Below are 17,453 nucleotides of genomic sequence, written 5' to 3'. Positions count from 1 at the left end.
AAGTTACTTCAAAATAAAATAGCCTGTGAATGTTTTCATTTGTCCAGGTCATCGTTATCCCAAAAGCAATTTCAGTCAAAAGCAACTGGACTTGGTTATTTGTTTGTTTGTTTTTTCAACAAATAACCAAGTCCAGTTGCTCTTTGGAGACAAAATAAAAAAGTACACTTATTAATACCAGTATATCCAAATTCGAGCCCTCAAATGTTGAAAAAGGGTTTTCACTTTACAATAAATGTCTATAATGTGTTGGAATATAACAGAAAGTTAAGGAAAACAGAATAATTTAACACCTACACCCTTTCCAACGTGAAAAGCTGCGGTAAAGTACATATTTGTACACAGAGCATTCAGTTTATCCAGTATAGTGATTATTGCACTTGTTCATCCCAATAAATAAGATGTTATTATGCTATAAATAGTAAAAACAACCAAAATGAAGTTTGGTGACTTAGAAGGGTGAGAAATAAAAAGAAAGACATGTTTCATGTCTATAAATACACTTGCCATCATAGCTGAGATTATTCGTTGACTGATTAAAATAAAGATTCAAGATCTATTTATCGTCATTCAGCAAAACACAAAAATCTTAACAAAATGACCAGCATGACTCTGCTAGAATGACAAATGGATGAATAAATAAATTTACAACCAAAATAAATAAAAAGTACTGCCAGTTATTGCACATACAAATATTATATTACTAAATATGACTAATACATATTAAAAATCAAATATATACATTTAAAAAAATCATTAAAAGTCATTTTTCATCATTTTTAATGATGTCAGAAAATGCTTTTACAGTCTCTCAAATATACATTGTTGGATGTTATTACATAGTTTATATTTTTAAATGTTATTTTATTGTTTATATTGTGTATATTGTCAAATGTTATTTTATTGTTTATATATATATATATATATATATATATACAATAAATTAACATTTGACAATATACACAATATAAACAATAAAATCACATTATATATATATACACAATAAAATAACATTTGACAATATAAACAATAAAATCACATTATATATATATACACAATAAAATAACATTTGACAATATAAACAATAAAATCACATTATATATATATATATATATATACAATAAAATAACATTTGACAATATAAACAATATAAACAATAAAATAACATTTGACAATATAAACAATATAAACAATAAAATAACATTTGACAATATAAACAATAAAATCACATTATATATATATATATATATACAATAAAATAACATTTGACAATATAAACAATATAAACAATAAAATAACATTTGACAATATTCACAATATAAACATCCAACAATTTATATTTGAGGGACTAAAAACAACATCGTCTGACATCTTTACATGAAAAATGACTTTTAATGATTTTTAAAAATGATATATATATTAATGTTGTATTAGTCATGTTTCTACCTTAACCGCTCTCTCTTTTCATTTGTTTTTAGTTTTTTTTGATTGCAGCTGGAGGACTGCTCCAACAAAATGTCGTTGTCCTGTACAAACCCTGACTTTATGATATGGCATAATAAAGGAGCAGCCGACTTTGTGCTTTTATTAATTATTATTTTATTTAACATGAGATTCTTCAACCGGAAGCACTTTTTGGCGTGACGCGTAAAAACTTGACTCGTTATCCAGCTGGATGGGAGGAAAGGGAGTCGGGCGAAGACAAACATGGTAAGAAATGACAGGTTTTACTCTGTTGCCGTGATACAAATGTAAACAGTGCTTACAAGCATAAACGGTCACTTTGGCGGTAATAAGTCAAACCAAGAAGCCGCGTTAATGAATTTATATTACATTTATATAATGAAAACAAACGTTAGCTCTCGACGTTAGCATTAGCCAACGAGCTAGTGACACTAGCCAGCTCGCCTAGTTAGCTAATGCTAAGCTTGCTAGCATGTAAGTCAACTGGCAAACAAAAATAGCTACACACGCTTCAGCAGCGTGAGCTATGTTTTGTTGTCGACAGGATTTTATGACCAAGTGACTATGACTTAGTTTGTTTATTAATTTTGTATCTTAAATGTAAGGTTAGCCAGCTAGCCTACCAGTCAACACATTGCAAGTCGGTCTGTGTTGCCAGGATAGCGTGTTATTGCTAGTTCTCTTATTGCTTTGATTCAAATGTGTTAAACTGGGGTTCAGTGTCTATGTTGCTAACAGCTACCCTGCTCTCTGTGGTCATTTTGGGAAGTTTGGGATTGAAATAGTCCTGCAGTTGAAAATCTGTTTGACAACTGATATACAAGGTAATTGCAATATATATATATATATATATATATATATATATATATATATATATATATATATATATATATATATATATAGTAGTTTAACTGTTTTTTAACCAGGTTACGTCCCGCTGAGATTAAGCATCTGTTTTTCAAGGGAGACCTGGCCAAGATAGGCAGCAGCAAAACTTCCAGACAACACAGACCGAAAGAATAAAAATACATTTCATTACACAGGGTTTATACGGTTGCTTGAAATCCTTGAAAATGCTTGAATTTGAATGCTGTCTTTTCAAGGTTTGAAAAGTGCTTGAATTTTGGATAAAGTGCTTGAAAATGCTTGTATTTGTATTTGCAATTATTTCACAACAAATAGCTATCGTGTAGAAATACAATAAGTCAGATTCTGAAACGTGAAATAATCATTTTCGGTGTGTATTCGTGGAAATAGGTTATTTACCACAGCTGTAAGGTGCTGGAAAAGTTTGAAATGAAACTTGAAAGTGCTTGAATTTGATCAAGGAAAATGTGTATGAACCCTGATTACAGCAATCACAACAAACACAAACAGAATATGTAGTCTGAATAAAATCAGGTATCTAAAAAGCAGTGACAAGTAAACACTTCTTATTCTAGAGCTTTTAAAATGGATTCAAATTCACAGAAACCAGAATGAAACCATAAAGCAGCAATCATGTGTCTGTTCCTGTGTTATTGCAACAAGTGTTTTGTGTGTCTTTGTGCAGAACAAGCTGAAGTCCTCACAGAAGGATAAAGTTCGTCAGTTCATGATATTCACACAATCCAATGAGAAGACTGCACTGACATGTCTGTCACAAAATGACTGGAAACTAGATGTTGCCACTGACAAGTTTTTCCAAAGTCCAGAGCTCTATGTTTCAAATCTAAAAGGGGCCTTAGACAAGAAGAGGCTTGATCAGCTGTACAACAGATATAGAGGTATGTGGAGCCTTTTTAAAGCACTACAGTAATAGACAATGCAATTTTCAGCTTGTTACAAATTTGTAAGTAGAATAATTTGTGGAAACCACACCGTGCACACTGAAAATATTGAGTGTAATTCATTGAGAAATTTCCACTTGGCTCTTAAGTTATTAATAAAAGCACTCTAACCACTTTTATACTTAGATCCCCATGATGACAACAAGATCGGCATTGATGGGATCCAGCAGTTCTGTGATGACCTCGCTCTGGACCCAGCCAGTATAAGTGTCCTCCTCATAGCCTGGAAGTTCAGGGCAGCAACACAGTGCGAGTTTTCAAAGCAGGAGTTCATGGATGGCATGGCAGAACAGGGGTGAGAATGTATTTTCAGATGTACCAGACAATCAAACTCACAGCTACTTTATTATGTAATATTCTATGTACACATACAGGCTGCTGCTGTTGAAAAGAAATTGCTCATCAGTGTAGAGATTCTAGGCTTTGTTTTAATTTTCTACATACGCATGCATCTTTATGAAGTGCTTAGTTTTTTAAAGAACAAAGAGGAATGTACTCCACTGAAAAATCATGCCTCTTTGTCCACCGTAACGTAACAAGATGCTTTATGTTTCCCCAGCTGTGACAGCATAGAGAAGCTAAAAGCTCAGCTGCCAAAGATGGAACAAGAGTTAAAGGACCAAGGGAAATTTAAGGACTTTTACCAGTTTACATTTAATTTTGCAAAGAATCCTGGCCAGAAAGGTTTGGGTAAGAATCCTTTTAATGCTGCTCATCATCAGCATCAGCATCGACATCAACAGTTTGCTTGTTTGTATAATGTATATTGACCTGTTTCTGGTTCTCTTACAGATTTAGAAATGGCAATTGCATATTGGAATTTAGTGCTGGCAGGAAGATTCAAGTTTCTGGACTTGTGGAACAATTTTTTAGTTGTAAGCTGATAATCACACTCAAAAGGACTCAAAATTCAGTTATTATTACTTCACATTGACTTGCTTTAACTTTGCCCGTCATCTTTTGCAGGAGCACCACAAAAGATCAATTCCTAAGGACACTTGGAACCTCTTACTAGACTTCAGCACAATGATCACAGATGACATGTCAAATTATGATGAGGAAGGTTTGTACATACACTCAGCTGAAAGTGCACTCGTTTATCACTGAACATGTAAGCATCTTTGACCTGTAATTGATCCTTTGCAACCTCTTCGATTAGATGCCTTTACCCTGCTTCACCCAGGCCTAGTATGGTTTAACAATATTAAAGTATCAGTTCAGTTATCCTTCCATAATCATGTCTTCACCAATGGTGGAGTCAATTCATTGAATCAGTTTTGTTTCTTCAATAGGTGCATGGCCTGTCCTTATTGATGACTTTGTGGAGTTTGCACGACCACACATCGGGACCAAAAGCACGGCAGTTTAAGGGCGGCTCTCACTACAGGAACATCCGTGTGAGGTTTCTAAAAACCAGAGAGCGCAGTGAACGGAGGACAAGGGGACCGCACTGAGCTGAGAACTATGTTGCCTTTTCAACCCTCAGGACTGAAATATTTTACACAGCAAAGACTTTATATATGTGTGTGTGTATTTACATATATAAAAAGGCATATCTCTTTGTTGGTCAACTTGTGGTGGTTTGGAACTTTTATCTAAAGTATTGGGCTTTTTGTGTGCGCTCAAGCCAACTAGAGAGGAGTCGGCATCACATGATCCATTGATGTGGCTGGGCTCCGCTCAAAAGCAGGTAGATAGACACACTTTTGAATTATAATCTAAACTCGAGGGTTCGCGAGGGGATGTCGTTCTTTAAATATTGAATTTTAATACTCTTGTGTGCATTCCTCGTTTTGTTTTTTTGTTTTACGATACATTTGTGCGACAAGTCAGTATAAAACATTGATTGTAATTTTTTAAGCATAATGCTGTTGTTTTAAACACAAATGTATAAAGATAAAATAAATGTTTCAATTTGGTATCTTTAAAGGTGCTAGGCCCCTGTGTGTTTGTGTTTAAAAATAATATGTATACTAATATTAGCCATTCTCAGTAATCACTTTTTTAGTTAATGCTCTTGGATAGGATTTAGGGCCTGTGCCACAAGAAGAGTTAAATTAGGTCCCATTCCTCTCACTGGAATACAAATGTTGATGATTTAGTAGAGCTCACGGTAAGTCATTTGCACTAAACTATAAGCCTACCTATCCTTTTCTTTCAGCTGAGAGAAGTCTGTTCAACTGAATTTGAAGCTCAATGTACACATGTTCTTGTATACAGCCATAGAAGAACCTAATAAGATAATACACAAACTACATGCATGTGTAGTGTTTACGCTTTTAGGGAGATTCCACATGCTCAAGTTGCGATGGTGCAGTTCCTTCTGTATTCTATTCAACATATCTAGCTCTCTTTATAGTTTATCTTTGTATACTACACTTTGAGCTGCCCCTGAGTCTGATGCATAGGTCAACAACTTCCATGCTGAATGATTTAGACCACAGGTCTTCAATGTTTTCTAAGCCAAGGACCAGTGAGCTGAAAGAGAGACAAGCAGGGACCCCCTACTACAAATAATGTATTAAATTGAGTTGCATATTAAATTGGGCCTAACAGCTAGGCTGGGCTAAAGTCTGTACGCGCAGCTTTTTACAGTGCATACAATACTAAGATATGACAATGCTAATTGTTAACATATTCACACTCTGAGGACCCCCTGGAGGTCCCGGACCCCTGCAGTAACTCTGAGGACCCCCTCGAGGTCCCGGACCTCTGCAGTAACTCTGAGGACCCCCTGGAGGTCCCGGACCTCTGCAGTAACTCTGAGGACCCCCTGGAGGTCCCGGACCTCTGCAGTAACTCTGAGGACCCCCTGGAGGTCCCGGACCCCTGCAGTAACTCTGAGGACCCCCTCGAGGTCCCGGACCTCTGCAGTAACTCTGAGGACCCCCTGGAGGTCCCGGACCTCTGCAGTAACTCTGAGGACCCCCTGGAGGTCCCGGACCCCTGCAGTAACTCTGAGGACCCCCTGGAGGTCCCGGACCCCTGCAGTAACGCTGAGGACCCCCTGGAGGTCCCGGACCCCCTATTGAAGATCTCTGTTTTAGACACGTTTATAAATTTAATTGAGATGTTAAATAAAAAAAAGGCTCCTTTAGATGATGATTGAATCATTTATAGCCTCGCGCTGCCTCCTTGTGGTGACAACATTTAAAGCACGTGCGGTTGCTACGGGCGACTGACAACAGACAGCGGACTGGAGAAAGAAACTACGGATAGAAGCAGTGGATTATAATCCAGCGGAAAACAGTTCTCACTTTGTTTTGTTTTCCATTTGTTTCTTCGTAGAGGCTTAGTCAAACAGTGCAGGGAAATGTCGAATATTGTAAACAGCGTTTTATCTGAGATGGGCTGGGACGAGCGCTTTGCTATCCCCGAAGCTAACGCTGAAAACAAGGCGTTGATAGAAGAGGTGAGTGACGTTTAACGGAAGCTACATTTCGGTAGGGGCCGGCAAAAACTACACTAACACTAAAAACAAACAAGTCAATGTTAGCTTTCAATGCAAACCTTCTAGTTCAAAATTAGTTTGAACTGGTTTTCTCTCAGTAGATCTTTTCAGTGGAATTCCATTGCTAGGCAACAACCTGGGTCCTTGTTAACTTCCTGTCAGTTGTAATTCAAGTGTGAATTATCTAATAAATCAAGTTTCTCAGTGACTGAGTGCTGGAAACTGGCAGATATAATCTTTTTAAAATGTGTTAAAAATGTGATTGCTCTATTTTACAACATTTTAAAGGTTGAATATGTAGAATCTTTATTAAAAGCTATATTTAAAATAATAATAATAATAATACACCCCCGGGGCGTTTTGAGGAGTACAGAATGAAAGTATTGCTTTTCCATAAAAAAATATATTAGGTCTGAATTAATATTTTAAAAATTTGGGGTTTCACAAAGACTTTCGGTCACGTTCTGTTTACATTGTATCAGCCAATAGCATTTGGCATTACAGGTTGCCAGGGTTGTCTGTTGTTGGGTGCAGCTACTGTAGGCTGGCACTGGTGAAAAGGAGTTTGCCAATCCTGCAGCTGCTTATTTGTCTCGGCAGCTGAGTGAGCGGAGACGGGCAAAAACAGAGTCAATATAGGCCAAGCATTCACTCCATGGACTGAGAGAAAGGAGTTCAACAGCACGCCCGGCTACATTTCTCTTTGATCTGTAAGCTAACTTTCATGTTTACTTAGCTGTAACGGCTAACGGCAACTGTCAGTCAAACTCCTCTGCAATACTTGTTTTTATGGCGGATTTTCCGGAGGGGACAGGCTCAAACAGACTCCGGTCTCCTGTAGGCTACTGGGCCTGGCAACCCGACTGGTGGAATTATTTTTTGTTGTTGCGACTACGATCTTGAGACACTTGATGGCGGGGTTCTGCTCATTCTACATGTTCAACCTTTAATATATGTGCAATTCAAATTGCTTCACACAGAACTTTTAAAAACATTTGAAAGAAACTCACATAAAATTACATAAAATAAAATGACATGCACATAAAATAATTAAGTTAAGATACAGTACATGCAGTTGAAATTATTTAATGAAAGGCAGCGGAAAACAGAAAAGTCTTCAGTTTTGATTTAGAAGAATTAAGATTTATCTGGAAGTTTGTTCCAGATATGTGGAGCATAAAAACTGAATGCCGATAATGTGTTGCAAGACACATGTTTGTCACTGCATGTAGTAACGGGCCAACCATCATGGCAGTGGCAGACTGTATGTTATATATGTTATGATCTTAATTTGATAACTCCCCCAATAACAGATTCGTAAAAGAGAGACGGAGTTGGTGCAACTGGAAAACAAACTTGAGAGAAACAATGATCAAAAGAGGTACATGACCGAATTCCTCAAAAATGCTAATCAAGAGCTGGGAAATATGGAGGTAGGTATTACAAAATATGTAATTTATTTGATATATATATCAGAAAGGTGTGCATCTCTTCTGGTAATTAGGTTATAGTCACTGTATCAGTGTGTGGTGATTTCTCACTTTGATTTTTCTGCACATAGGCTCTGTGCCAGGCAAAGGAAAGAGAAGGAGAGTTGGAGAAACACCTCACTGCCCTCGTCGAAAGGGAGAGAAGTCGCCTGGCACAGGAGACTGCCAAGATGAAGAATGACCATAGATCTTTAGCAGAGAGGAGGAACATGCTAGAGGTCTATACCATCTCCAACACATTCCTCTTTTAAGTTTATTTATATGTGTTTTAATTTTCACTGTGATATGTTTGGAAGAGATTGATCAATAATGTTTTGAGAAGATACACACGTTGTCTGTCAAGGATAAATCACATTGTCACAATCATTCCATGAGAAGAGGTAAAATATATATGATTCCAACTTTATGGGCAACAGCAGCAACTTTAACTGTTGGTGCAAAGTGTGCTGACCTTTGTTCATGTCCTCAGAACCACATTTTCAAGACCAAACAGAAGCTAGACGAGTTCATGAATCAAATGAACTGGGACCAGCAGACCATGGATGCCTTTTTAGAGGAGTCAGAACGCAAAGATGAGGACACAATGGCCCTCATGAAATTCGCACAGCAAGATGAGCAGAGGATCAAGGTGAGGACAAAAGGGTTGCATTAAATAAGTATCAACTGTCTGTTCACTGATTGTGTTTTCAGCAAACTAACCTGCTGTTTACAACTCTGACTAATCCTGAACTAACAGCTTTATAATCCCTCCTATTATAGTCACTCACTCTGGCTATAGAGAAGAAGACGCTGGAGGCCAGTGAAAAGCGCAAAGCACTTGACAAAGAATTGACTGAGACTATATCCGCACAGGTACCGTAAGAAGACAATGTACATTCTCACTGTTTGTGTGGCTGATTTAACTGTCACAACGTCTATGAAATTACACTTTTGTTCTGCTTTCCGAGCAGATTGCTTTGGATAAAACGACAGAAAATTTGCAGCAGGCCCACCTGGAGACACTGCAGCTAATCCACCAGTGGGAAAACACCATCAAGCAGATGAAGCAGCGAGACGCTGAGATGCAGCAGTGTGCTCTGGTAAAGTCTGTGTCCTTGACGCAAACCTCTGAACAATAAAAGCAAACAGAATGTGAACACAAGCTCGACAACGGTACGCTCAAGTAACAAGTGTTCCTATTCCCGTCTTGCTCCTTCGTACATTCAGCAACTTGCCCAAGCCAACCAGAACATCAGGGAGAGGAATGTCACCATTACAGGGAAGAAGCACTTGCTAGATACTCAGAGGAACAACAACAAAGAATCTGAGAGGAAGATAAACATGGCCGACCGACAGGCTGTGAAGCTGCGGCAGGATTTGAAGGAGCAGGAGAGTAACTGCAGCAGGCTGAAGGATGAGGTGAGCTTCTCAAACAACAAAGACGTTGAGTTAAGCATGCTCAAAGAATCCCATTTTATCAGAAGAGTGAGCACATTGATTGTCATGTGTCATGCAGCTGGATAGTTGCAAAGGCACACTGGACAGAGCAACCTCTGATGTGAAGTCTGTGACGTCCACCATATCCAGATTGAAGAAAGACATCCAGGATAACAATGACAAGTCAGTGAAATCCTAAAACATGAGTGTGTTGCTAAATTATCACTCTAGCTTTAGTACACAAGCTCTGTTTGTATGTGTGTGTGTTGTAGACTCAAGCAGGCCAGGGCCTACAATGTTGCGCTGGAAGAGAAACTGAATGTTGTGACGCAGACTGCCCTCAGTGAGGAGGAGAGAGCTGCACAGATGGACGGCCTCCTCAAGGACGAGGAGCACGTGATCAAGGTGAGCAGCCTGACAATCCTGTACCATAAACTGTTCTTTTTTTTTAAAGGTGGCAACAGCGAACTGTTGTTGTGCACACTGTAACTTTTTCCCCCCAGTATTTCATCTCAGGACCATTTTTAATCTCAGCACACCTTTTGATTATTTTTTTTTTTTTAGGGGTTTTTGACACACTCAAAATCTCAACTTCTGTATGTTGATCAAGCCCAGAATTTAAAGCAGCACTAACAACTCTAAACTACCTTCACATCAGTGAACCTTCAAAAGGAAAGTTGTGTACCCATAGAAATAGAATGAGCCGAAAGACTTTAAACTGTTTTCCAAGGTCATTTTACTTGTCCCCAAAAAAATAAATGGTGATTTTTGTTTGTTGTTAGGGTGACAAAGCACGTCAGTGTGGCACAGCTCGCTGGGATGAGAGCGGGTGCAGTGGAGTGGCGGGGAGTGAGGTGGAGGGATGGTTAGACCCAGCCTTAATTTTGACTAATTTAGCGGCTGCCTGTGCTTTGTAATGGTACTACTCCACTGCTTGGTTGGTAGCTACTGCTAAACCTCACCTCAGTACGTCTGACTTGCCACAACTCAGCTTATACAGAGGTTATGTAATGGGAACGTCCTTTCTGCTCATTCTATTTCTATGTGTGTGCTTTGTGTTCTGATTTTATTTTTTTGCCCTGGATTGTACCTCTCAGGCTATATTAAGGACTTCATACTATGTGATTGGTGGAGGTTGTTAGTGCTGTACGTGACGGGAGGTACAGACACTTTACAAACACTAAATATACAAATTGGTTTATATTACGAATATGCTCCTAAAAACATCAGTCAAAAGCTGTAAAGATGCAAATACATTATCTACTACTAAACTAACTCTGGAACTGAATGGGAATTTAGAAGACCCCCAACTTCATTGCATTTCATCACATTACACCAATAGAAATGTGTTTTAGGAATCTGTGTTACATGCGACAAGGCTGTTTTCATTGTGCTTAAAAATGACAGCAAACTGGAGTAACCATGTTTCGGCCCTTGCTTTGCTGTAGGAGTTGGATGTCCAGCTGCGCGACCGCAGGGAGGAGCTTTTTTGTCGTAAAGAGCGTTTGCAGGCCCTCAAGACAAAAGAGAAGAATTCTATCGCCCAGGTTTCCAGGAGTAAATCCACCATCGCCAGCATGGACAGCCAGCTCAGAAAACTGGAGAAGGAGTTAATGATGCAGCAGAAGATCATGTGTGAACAGGCACGCTTACCAAAAAAAACACTCTACTTTCTACAATCACACTACCCAGCTTTCCCTAGTGCTAAGCTCGGCTTTATATAATTATAATACATAATAAATTCATATTTCCTTTCACTTTCCTGCTTTGTATAGAGCTCCCAGATCAGTGGGCTGTGTAAAAAACTGGAACGGCTGAAAGGCGACGTTAACTCAGACGAGAAACAAGTGTTCGACTTAAAGATTGCTGAGCTGACCAACTCGCTAGAGCAGAAGAAGGAGACTGCCAAAACGCTTACCAACACACTCAAGGAGTCGGAGGTCAGTCGGATTATTTGTCATCTCATCTCTCATCCTGTGAATATGTACATATGTCTATTTCTATTTCTTCCCTTTTTAAATTTAACTTTATTGCTTATTTTTGCTATTTTTTATCTATTTTTGCTATTTTTTATCTTATTTTGTTATATTCTGTTGCTGCTGTGACAAAAGAATTTCCCCGTCTGCGGGACATTAAAGGTTTTCTGATTCTGATTCTAATTCTGATCTCACTGTACTGCGTTTTTCACACACTGAGCAAGTGACGTATTTCCATCTCCCACGCGTCTTTTGTCTCTGACAGGATGACATTCGCTTTTTGAGGAAAGAGATGGAAAAGTCAGCTGCTCAGAAGAGAGATCTGACCGACAAGGTAGAAGAGCTCATGTTGCTCCGTCAAACCAATGAGACGGAGCTGAAGAGACTCAGGCACAGGAAACAGGTAACTGATGTCACAGCAGGGAGCATGAAATCACCTGAGTGGAGATCAAGTGCAGGAGCTTCTTTTCCCTAGGTTTGATTCAAGGTCAGATCGCACTTTGGAAGGTCATTCTCCTTATTGCTGAAATAATGATTTGATTAAAAGAAAATGAATTATAGTTCAGTAAGTTGATAATCTTGTAAAATGATCAAAAGCTTAGTGGTTAAAGCCATTCAAATATCTTTTTTTCATATAAATATATACAAATACATAGTGTGGTATCTTGTTTACATATTTTATTTTAGCAGTGGCAGTTCCTTATCTTCATAGTACATTATTATATTGTGTATTCTATAGATATATATTTTATATTTTTTGAGTATGCTACATTATTTTCTTGTATTCTGTATTGAGCTATTTTATTTTTATTTTGTTGTGTTTATTTTCTCTTGATATATCTCTCTTGTCTAGTGTTGATATGTATTTTTACTGTTCCCGTGCAAAATGCGTGATAACCTGCTGCTGTAACATCAGAACTTCCCAATTTAGAGATCCTATTTTGGAATCTGGCAACTTTTGACTTTCATTATCAATCTATCTGTCAGTTATTTCTTTTGATAAATAAAGTTAGCCTGTAGAATACAGAGCCCTATGTGACCCAATCAACAGCTACGACAGCCAATTTCAATTTACAAAGATGGTGATGATGCGTGGTGGGCGGTCGGGGGATGAAGGAGGGAGCTATATTGGTTGTTGATGGGAGTGATGACCTTGGGGAAAAAACTGTTCAGGTGTCTGTCATTTATCTGAAAATTGGCACCACCTGCATTAAAAAAAGAACTATGAGCTGTGTTGACTTTGCACATTTCTCATCAGGACAACATGGTGGAGCACAACGTCATGAAGATAGAGGTCAAGCGTATGCGGGATATGCTGTACAACAAGACGGGCAGCGTGCTGTCCCTGGAGAAAAGGAAGCTGGAGCTGCAGAAAGCCATAAAGGACAGGGAGGAAGAGGTCAAGGTCTACAGAGAAATGCTCAGCCAGCAACTCAAGATCAGCGAGCAGGAGAGACAGAGACTAAGGTAAAAAGTCCAGCCTTGACCCCAGATGTCCCTTTCCTGTAACCTCTACTCATCTAACACACTATTATCTGCACGGTTGAAAAGAGAAATGTCACTCTCAGGTGTGTTTCATGTCATGTGACTTGTGAATTGGTTCTGTGTCAGCGCTGAGCTGAATGAAAAACTGTCCAAGATCGACATGATGAAGAAACGCTATGAGGTTGTGATGCTTTCAATGGCACCTCCTGAGGGGGAAGAGGAGAAATCGCAGGCTTACTACATCACAAAGGTAAGAGGTCTGTAAACAGGCCTTTGTGTTGATACAGAGTCTGTTGAAGCTGAACAAGGATAGAGTTGTTTCTGCAGTGCACACCGGCACTCTGAATCAGCGACGTGTGCTTTTCATCAGGCTGCACAAGAGAGAGAGGAGCTCAAGCGGAGGGGAGACGGCCTGGACGCTAAAATCCAAAAGATGGAGCTGGAAAACAGAGCTCTGGAGAACACCATTCAGCTGTTTAACAACAGCAACTCAGCGTTTCGCAAATCCCTCAACAAAGTAAATGAATCCAGTAAGTAACTACATCAGCAACAGCACTTTTTCCTACTCAGGAAAAGTTTGTTCTCTTTGTTAGGGAACATTACATTTCCCTTTTGTGTAGTTAATGGTCAGTCCCTCTTTGTTATAGCGGAGAGTTATAATTACAGGACTTTCTTTTGGATTACTGCTGTGGTCAGTTAATCTGCCCGAGACTCTCTGCGGTGCACGCCAAGGCCATGATTGCTCTTGTGTCTTCAATCTCACTCTGTGGCAGGTTGCAAACACAGCTGTAGAGTTAGATGATGACGCTCACTGTCACAGGGTAACACTTTGCATTTCCTAGCCGGTGGGAATCCTCATCTTCATGTTTATGCACTATAGCCAATTGGATGTTTACACATTTACCCTTGTCTCGGTCCACCTTTCTGATATAAGAATCTGAGCTTTGCTGTTTGAGCCTTAGAATTGAGGTGGCTTCACGCAATCCTTTATGTTGATGACTCTTCTCTTCTTCTCGATCAAGTATAAAAACAACTCATTCAGCATAAGACATACAGGACTCTGGTACTTTGTCTTTTTTTCTGGCATCACAACAAATCCCTCTCTAACACTCTTTGTCTGGTTATAGAGGAGTAACTGTCTTTGACCGCAAACTCATTTACACTTTATGTTTCAGGTCCAGAGCACCAGGAGAAACTGAAGCTAGAGGAGCAGCTGAGAGCAGCAGAAGAGACGCTGAAGTATAAGAAAAGACAAGTTCAAGAGCTCCAACAGGACTTACAGGTTAACTCAATTTAAAGCCAGTGTTGAGCAGAGTACAGAGAGTTTCTGAATACTAAATACCTCATCCTAAATCAGTGACATATCCCATTACAATACTCACCTCAACTTTGTGTTACGTTTAGAAAAGTGTTCCACAATATAAACCTGCTATTGTCAACATTTTTTATGTCACATTTGTTACCCATTTCTTATTTATTACTAGTGCAGAAGTCAACACTTTCACAATATTTATTAGTATAAAGTACAAATAGTCAACTGTTTATGACTATGACCAAGAACTCAAAGCTGCTGACGGACCAGGGCTGAGTGTGTAAAGTACTGCCTAAGTTCTTTCTAACCATTGGATACTTTCAAACTATCAAAGTGATTTACTCAAACTTCCAAAATAACAATTTTAGGGGGCCTAACAAGAAATCTAACTTAAGGCTAACTGCTGATTTGTTTTATTTATATGTAGAAATGTATTTCGAGTTGTTTATGCAGTTGGAGATATCGTCTCTTGCTAACCTAATTGATATTATTCATTTTTTTATTATTTTATCATTTTGTAATTGTAGGTGTATGTATGTTTTTGTTAAATGTAGTTCAAAACCTTCCCAGTTTTTACTTAAACAGCATTTTAACCAAATATCAGGACCCGTGTCTGATGTCTAAATTATACAAGCAAACTAATGACAACAAAATTATCAAAACTGCACGGAATACTTTTTTATTTATTGTATTTTTTATTGATTTTAACAACAACTTAACACTAATATACAGTTTATATACAAGCACACACACATACTGTATGTATAAATACAGAAATATAAATCTCCAGGACTACAACCAAAGATTACGTGCAATCCATGCCCTGCCCCACCTAAAAATAAATAAATAAAAAACGAAAAGAAAGAAAAAAAGCATATTTAGCAATTTTTAAGGGCGGAGTCATAATAAGAAATCCATTTATCCATGCTTGGCCTACCAATCCTTTTCCAACAACTCTTTTGGCTAATAACAAACCTGTTTCTAAATATAAATGTTTCCTTCTAATGGTATGATTAACTAAATATAAATGTATGAGTCTGAAAAGCTTAATTCTAGAGGAGTTTGTATGGATAACAGGACCTGGATGCACTCTCTCTCTGCTTGAGTACTTTGTATTTTAAACTTCTTTATTTTTATTACAGCTCAACCCAGTTCACAGCATAGTTTCTTCAGGGCTTTCTAAATACTGTACCACATTAAATACTGTTGTCTTTCTTTCAGTAAATACTCATCATGTAATTTTTATTTGCCATTTTTCATAATCTTCCTTGTAAAAGCACTCTGTCTTCAGTCCTGTCTCTCCTCTTTAACATTATACAAGTAGCTTGTTGTATTATATAGCTGTGTCCCTGTGAGAGTATTGAATATTGAATAAACTCACTCAACAGCTCTATCCATCTGACGTTGACCTGGCATGAAAACGCCCTCTGTGCCTTTGCTCTCCATTTCCAGGACATGAACAATACCTGGGAGAGTCTGCTGCACGAAGAGCGAGTGGAGAAAGATAAGATCGAGCACAAACAGTCACTTATCAGTAAACTGAACAGAGACATCTCCTCCCAGCAGGAGAAGGTTGACAGAGCCACAAAGCAGGTTTGATATCAACCTGTCCCGGTTTCTCTAAACACTAAGGATGAAAAATAAGTAAAACAGGAGTATTGTGTGTACAGTATTTATACACACTCACATAATCACATTTTCATGGATTGATTGAAGCGTTGTCCTCTCCGTCTGATAGTGCTCTAAGCTGACCAAAGAGATCCGCTCTGCAAGAAACACCAAAGCTGAGACGTTTGAGGAGAAGGACATTAAACTGAGGGAGTTGAAAGAATTCAATAAGAATATCAACAAGATGCTGAATGAGGCCATGATGGACGAACCTGTCCTCAGATCAGTGTTCGAGAAATATTTCCTGCAGGTATGAAACGGCATTGTTTTCATATTCAGTGGATCAATTAAGCATTAAACCATGACAGACTGTGCTTTACTGACATTTGCGGAATTTCTGGAGTTGGAAAAAAAAACAATTTACCTTCACTTTGAGTGTTTTCTTTTCCTTCTCACAGGCCAATCTGTCTCTTCCATCTCCGTCTTCCACTCCTTCCAGCAGTCGAAGCTCCAAGACAAGTTCTGCCCGCAGCTCCGCCTCTCTCAGGTCTGACTGGATTCTTAATAAAACCTCTTCTCCAGAGAAGGTGAAAGTGGAGGTTAGAGACATAATGAAGACCTTCCAGACAGTCAGAGAGACAGAGTTTGAACTGTTGGACTGATCCTCAAAGTTTGCATGGTGAAAATAATGAAATACTGCTCTCGTCAGTTGAACATAACAGCTGAGAGACTGGGGTTGCGCCGGTTTGCTCCACAGTCTGTGAGAGTGAGAAGAAATAATCACTGAGTAGGAAGTAGGAAAAAAGTGTGATCCCATCATGGTCTCTAGTTATGGTGCTGTTCTCTCCGTAGGTCTCCTGCATCCTCAGCCAGCAGCAGCCCCAGGGCCTCTGCCCTTCACTCCCCCGTGCTGAAGACCGTGGATCTGGGCTTGGATCTGACCGTGACCTCCCCTCCTCGCACCACCTCCGGACGCTCTAGCTATTCGAGCAGCAGCAGCAGCAGCAGCAGCAGCAGAAAGTCAAAGAACCTGTAGTTATGGCTGATTTGTTGACTTTATTTATTTACTCATGTGGATAAAAGAACAAGAGAAACATAATTATTGTTAAAGTCATAGTTAGATTTGCACAGAATAACTGTCACATGATGGGATGTGATATCCAAATCTGTAATGTGTTCCCAAAGTCATGAAAAAGAGCTTTAGGATGTGCTGTGTGTGGTTTAGGATTATTCATAAATGTGTTCATTTCACTTAGTTATTTTATTGATTCATTGACATTTAAAGTAGCCTAAAGGAAGACTTTATGTCTGGACAGGTTTTAGTTTGACAAAAATCAAAACAAAATTTTTCTTTTTAATTTGAAAATAAAAAAGAAAGTTCATCTTTGACTCAAGGTCATCTCTTTAAAAAGTGAGAAAAAT

The 17,453-nt window shown here is 38.6% G+C and overlaps 2 protein-coding genes across 2 annotated transcripts; both read left to right on the top strand.

Annotated features, from left to right (window-relative positions):
• The first annotated feature begins 1,666 nt into the window (after positions 1-1,666).
• Positions 1,667-5,206, top strand: dcun1d1 (DCN1, defective in cullin neddylation 1, domain containing 1). Its single transcript, XM_083928760.1, has 7 exons — positions 1,667-1,710; positions 3,017-3,230; positions 3,420-3,588; positions 3,853-3,983; positions 4,086-4,168; positions 4,260-4,356; positions 4,586-5,206. Exons 1-7 carry the CDS (start codon positions 1,708-1,710, stop codon positions 4,660-4,662), a joined length of 774 nt encoding a protein of 257 aa, XP_083784886.1. The 5' UTR covers positions 1,667-1,707; the 3' UTR covers positions 4,663-5,206.
• Positions 5,207-6,606: 1,400 nt separating this feature from the next.
• On the top strand, positions 6,607-17,067 carry ccdc39 (coiled-coil domain 39 molecular ruler complex subunit; the record flags this gene model as incomplete). The annotated part of the gene is made up of 20 exons (XM_083929040.1): positions 6,607-6,705; positions 8,058-8,177; positions 8,306-8,452; positions 8,704-8,862; positions 8,994-9,086; positions 9,185-9,313; positions 9,441-9,632; positions 9,730-9,833; positions 9,923-10,055; positions 11,099-11,293; positions 11,426-11,590; positions 11,892-12,029; positions 12,885-13,093; positions 13,238-13,361; positions 13,482-13,641; positions 14,287-14,393; positions 15,876-16,016; positions 16,162-16,341; positions 16,490-16,578; positions 16,884-17,067. 20 exons carry the CDS (start codon positions 6,607-6,609, stop codon positions 17,065-17,067), a joined length of 2,868 nt encoding a protein of 955 aa, XP_083785166.1.
• Positions 17,068-17,453: the final 386 nt, after the last annotated feature.

This window comes from Echiichthys vipera (genome assembly GCF_963691815.1).
Source record: "Echiichthys vipera genome assembly, chromosome: 15".
NCBI lineage: Eukaryota > Metazoa > Chordata > Actinopteri > Perciformes > Trachinidae > Echiichthys > Echiichthys vipera.
Note: the sequence above shows the minus strand (reverse complement) of the source record. Positions and strands in the feature narration are given on the sequence as shown.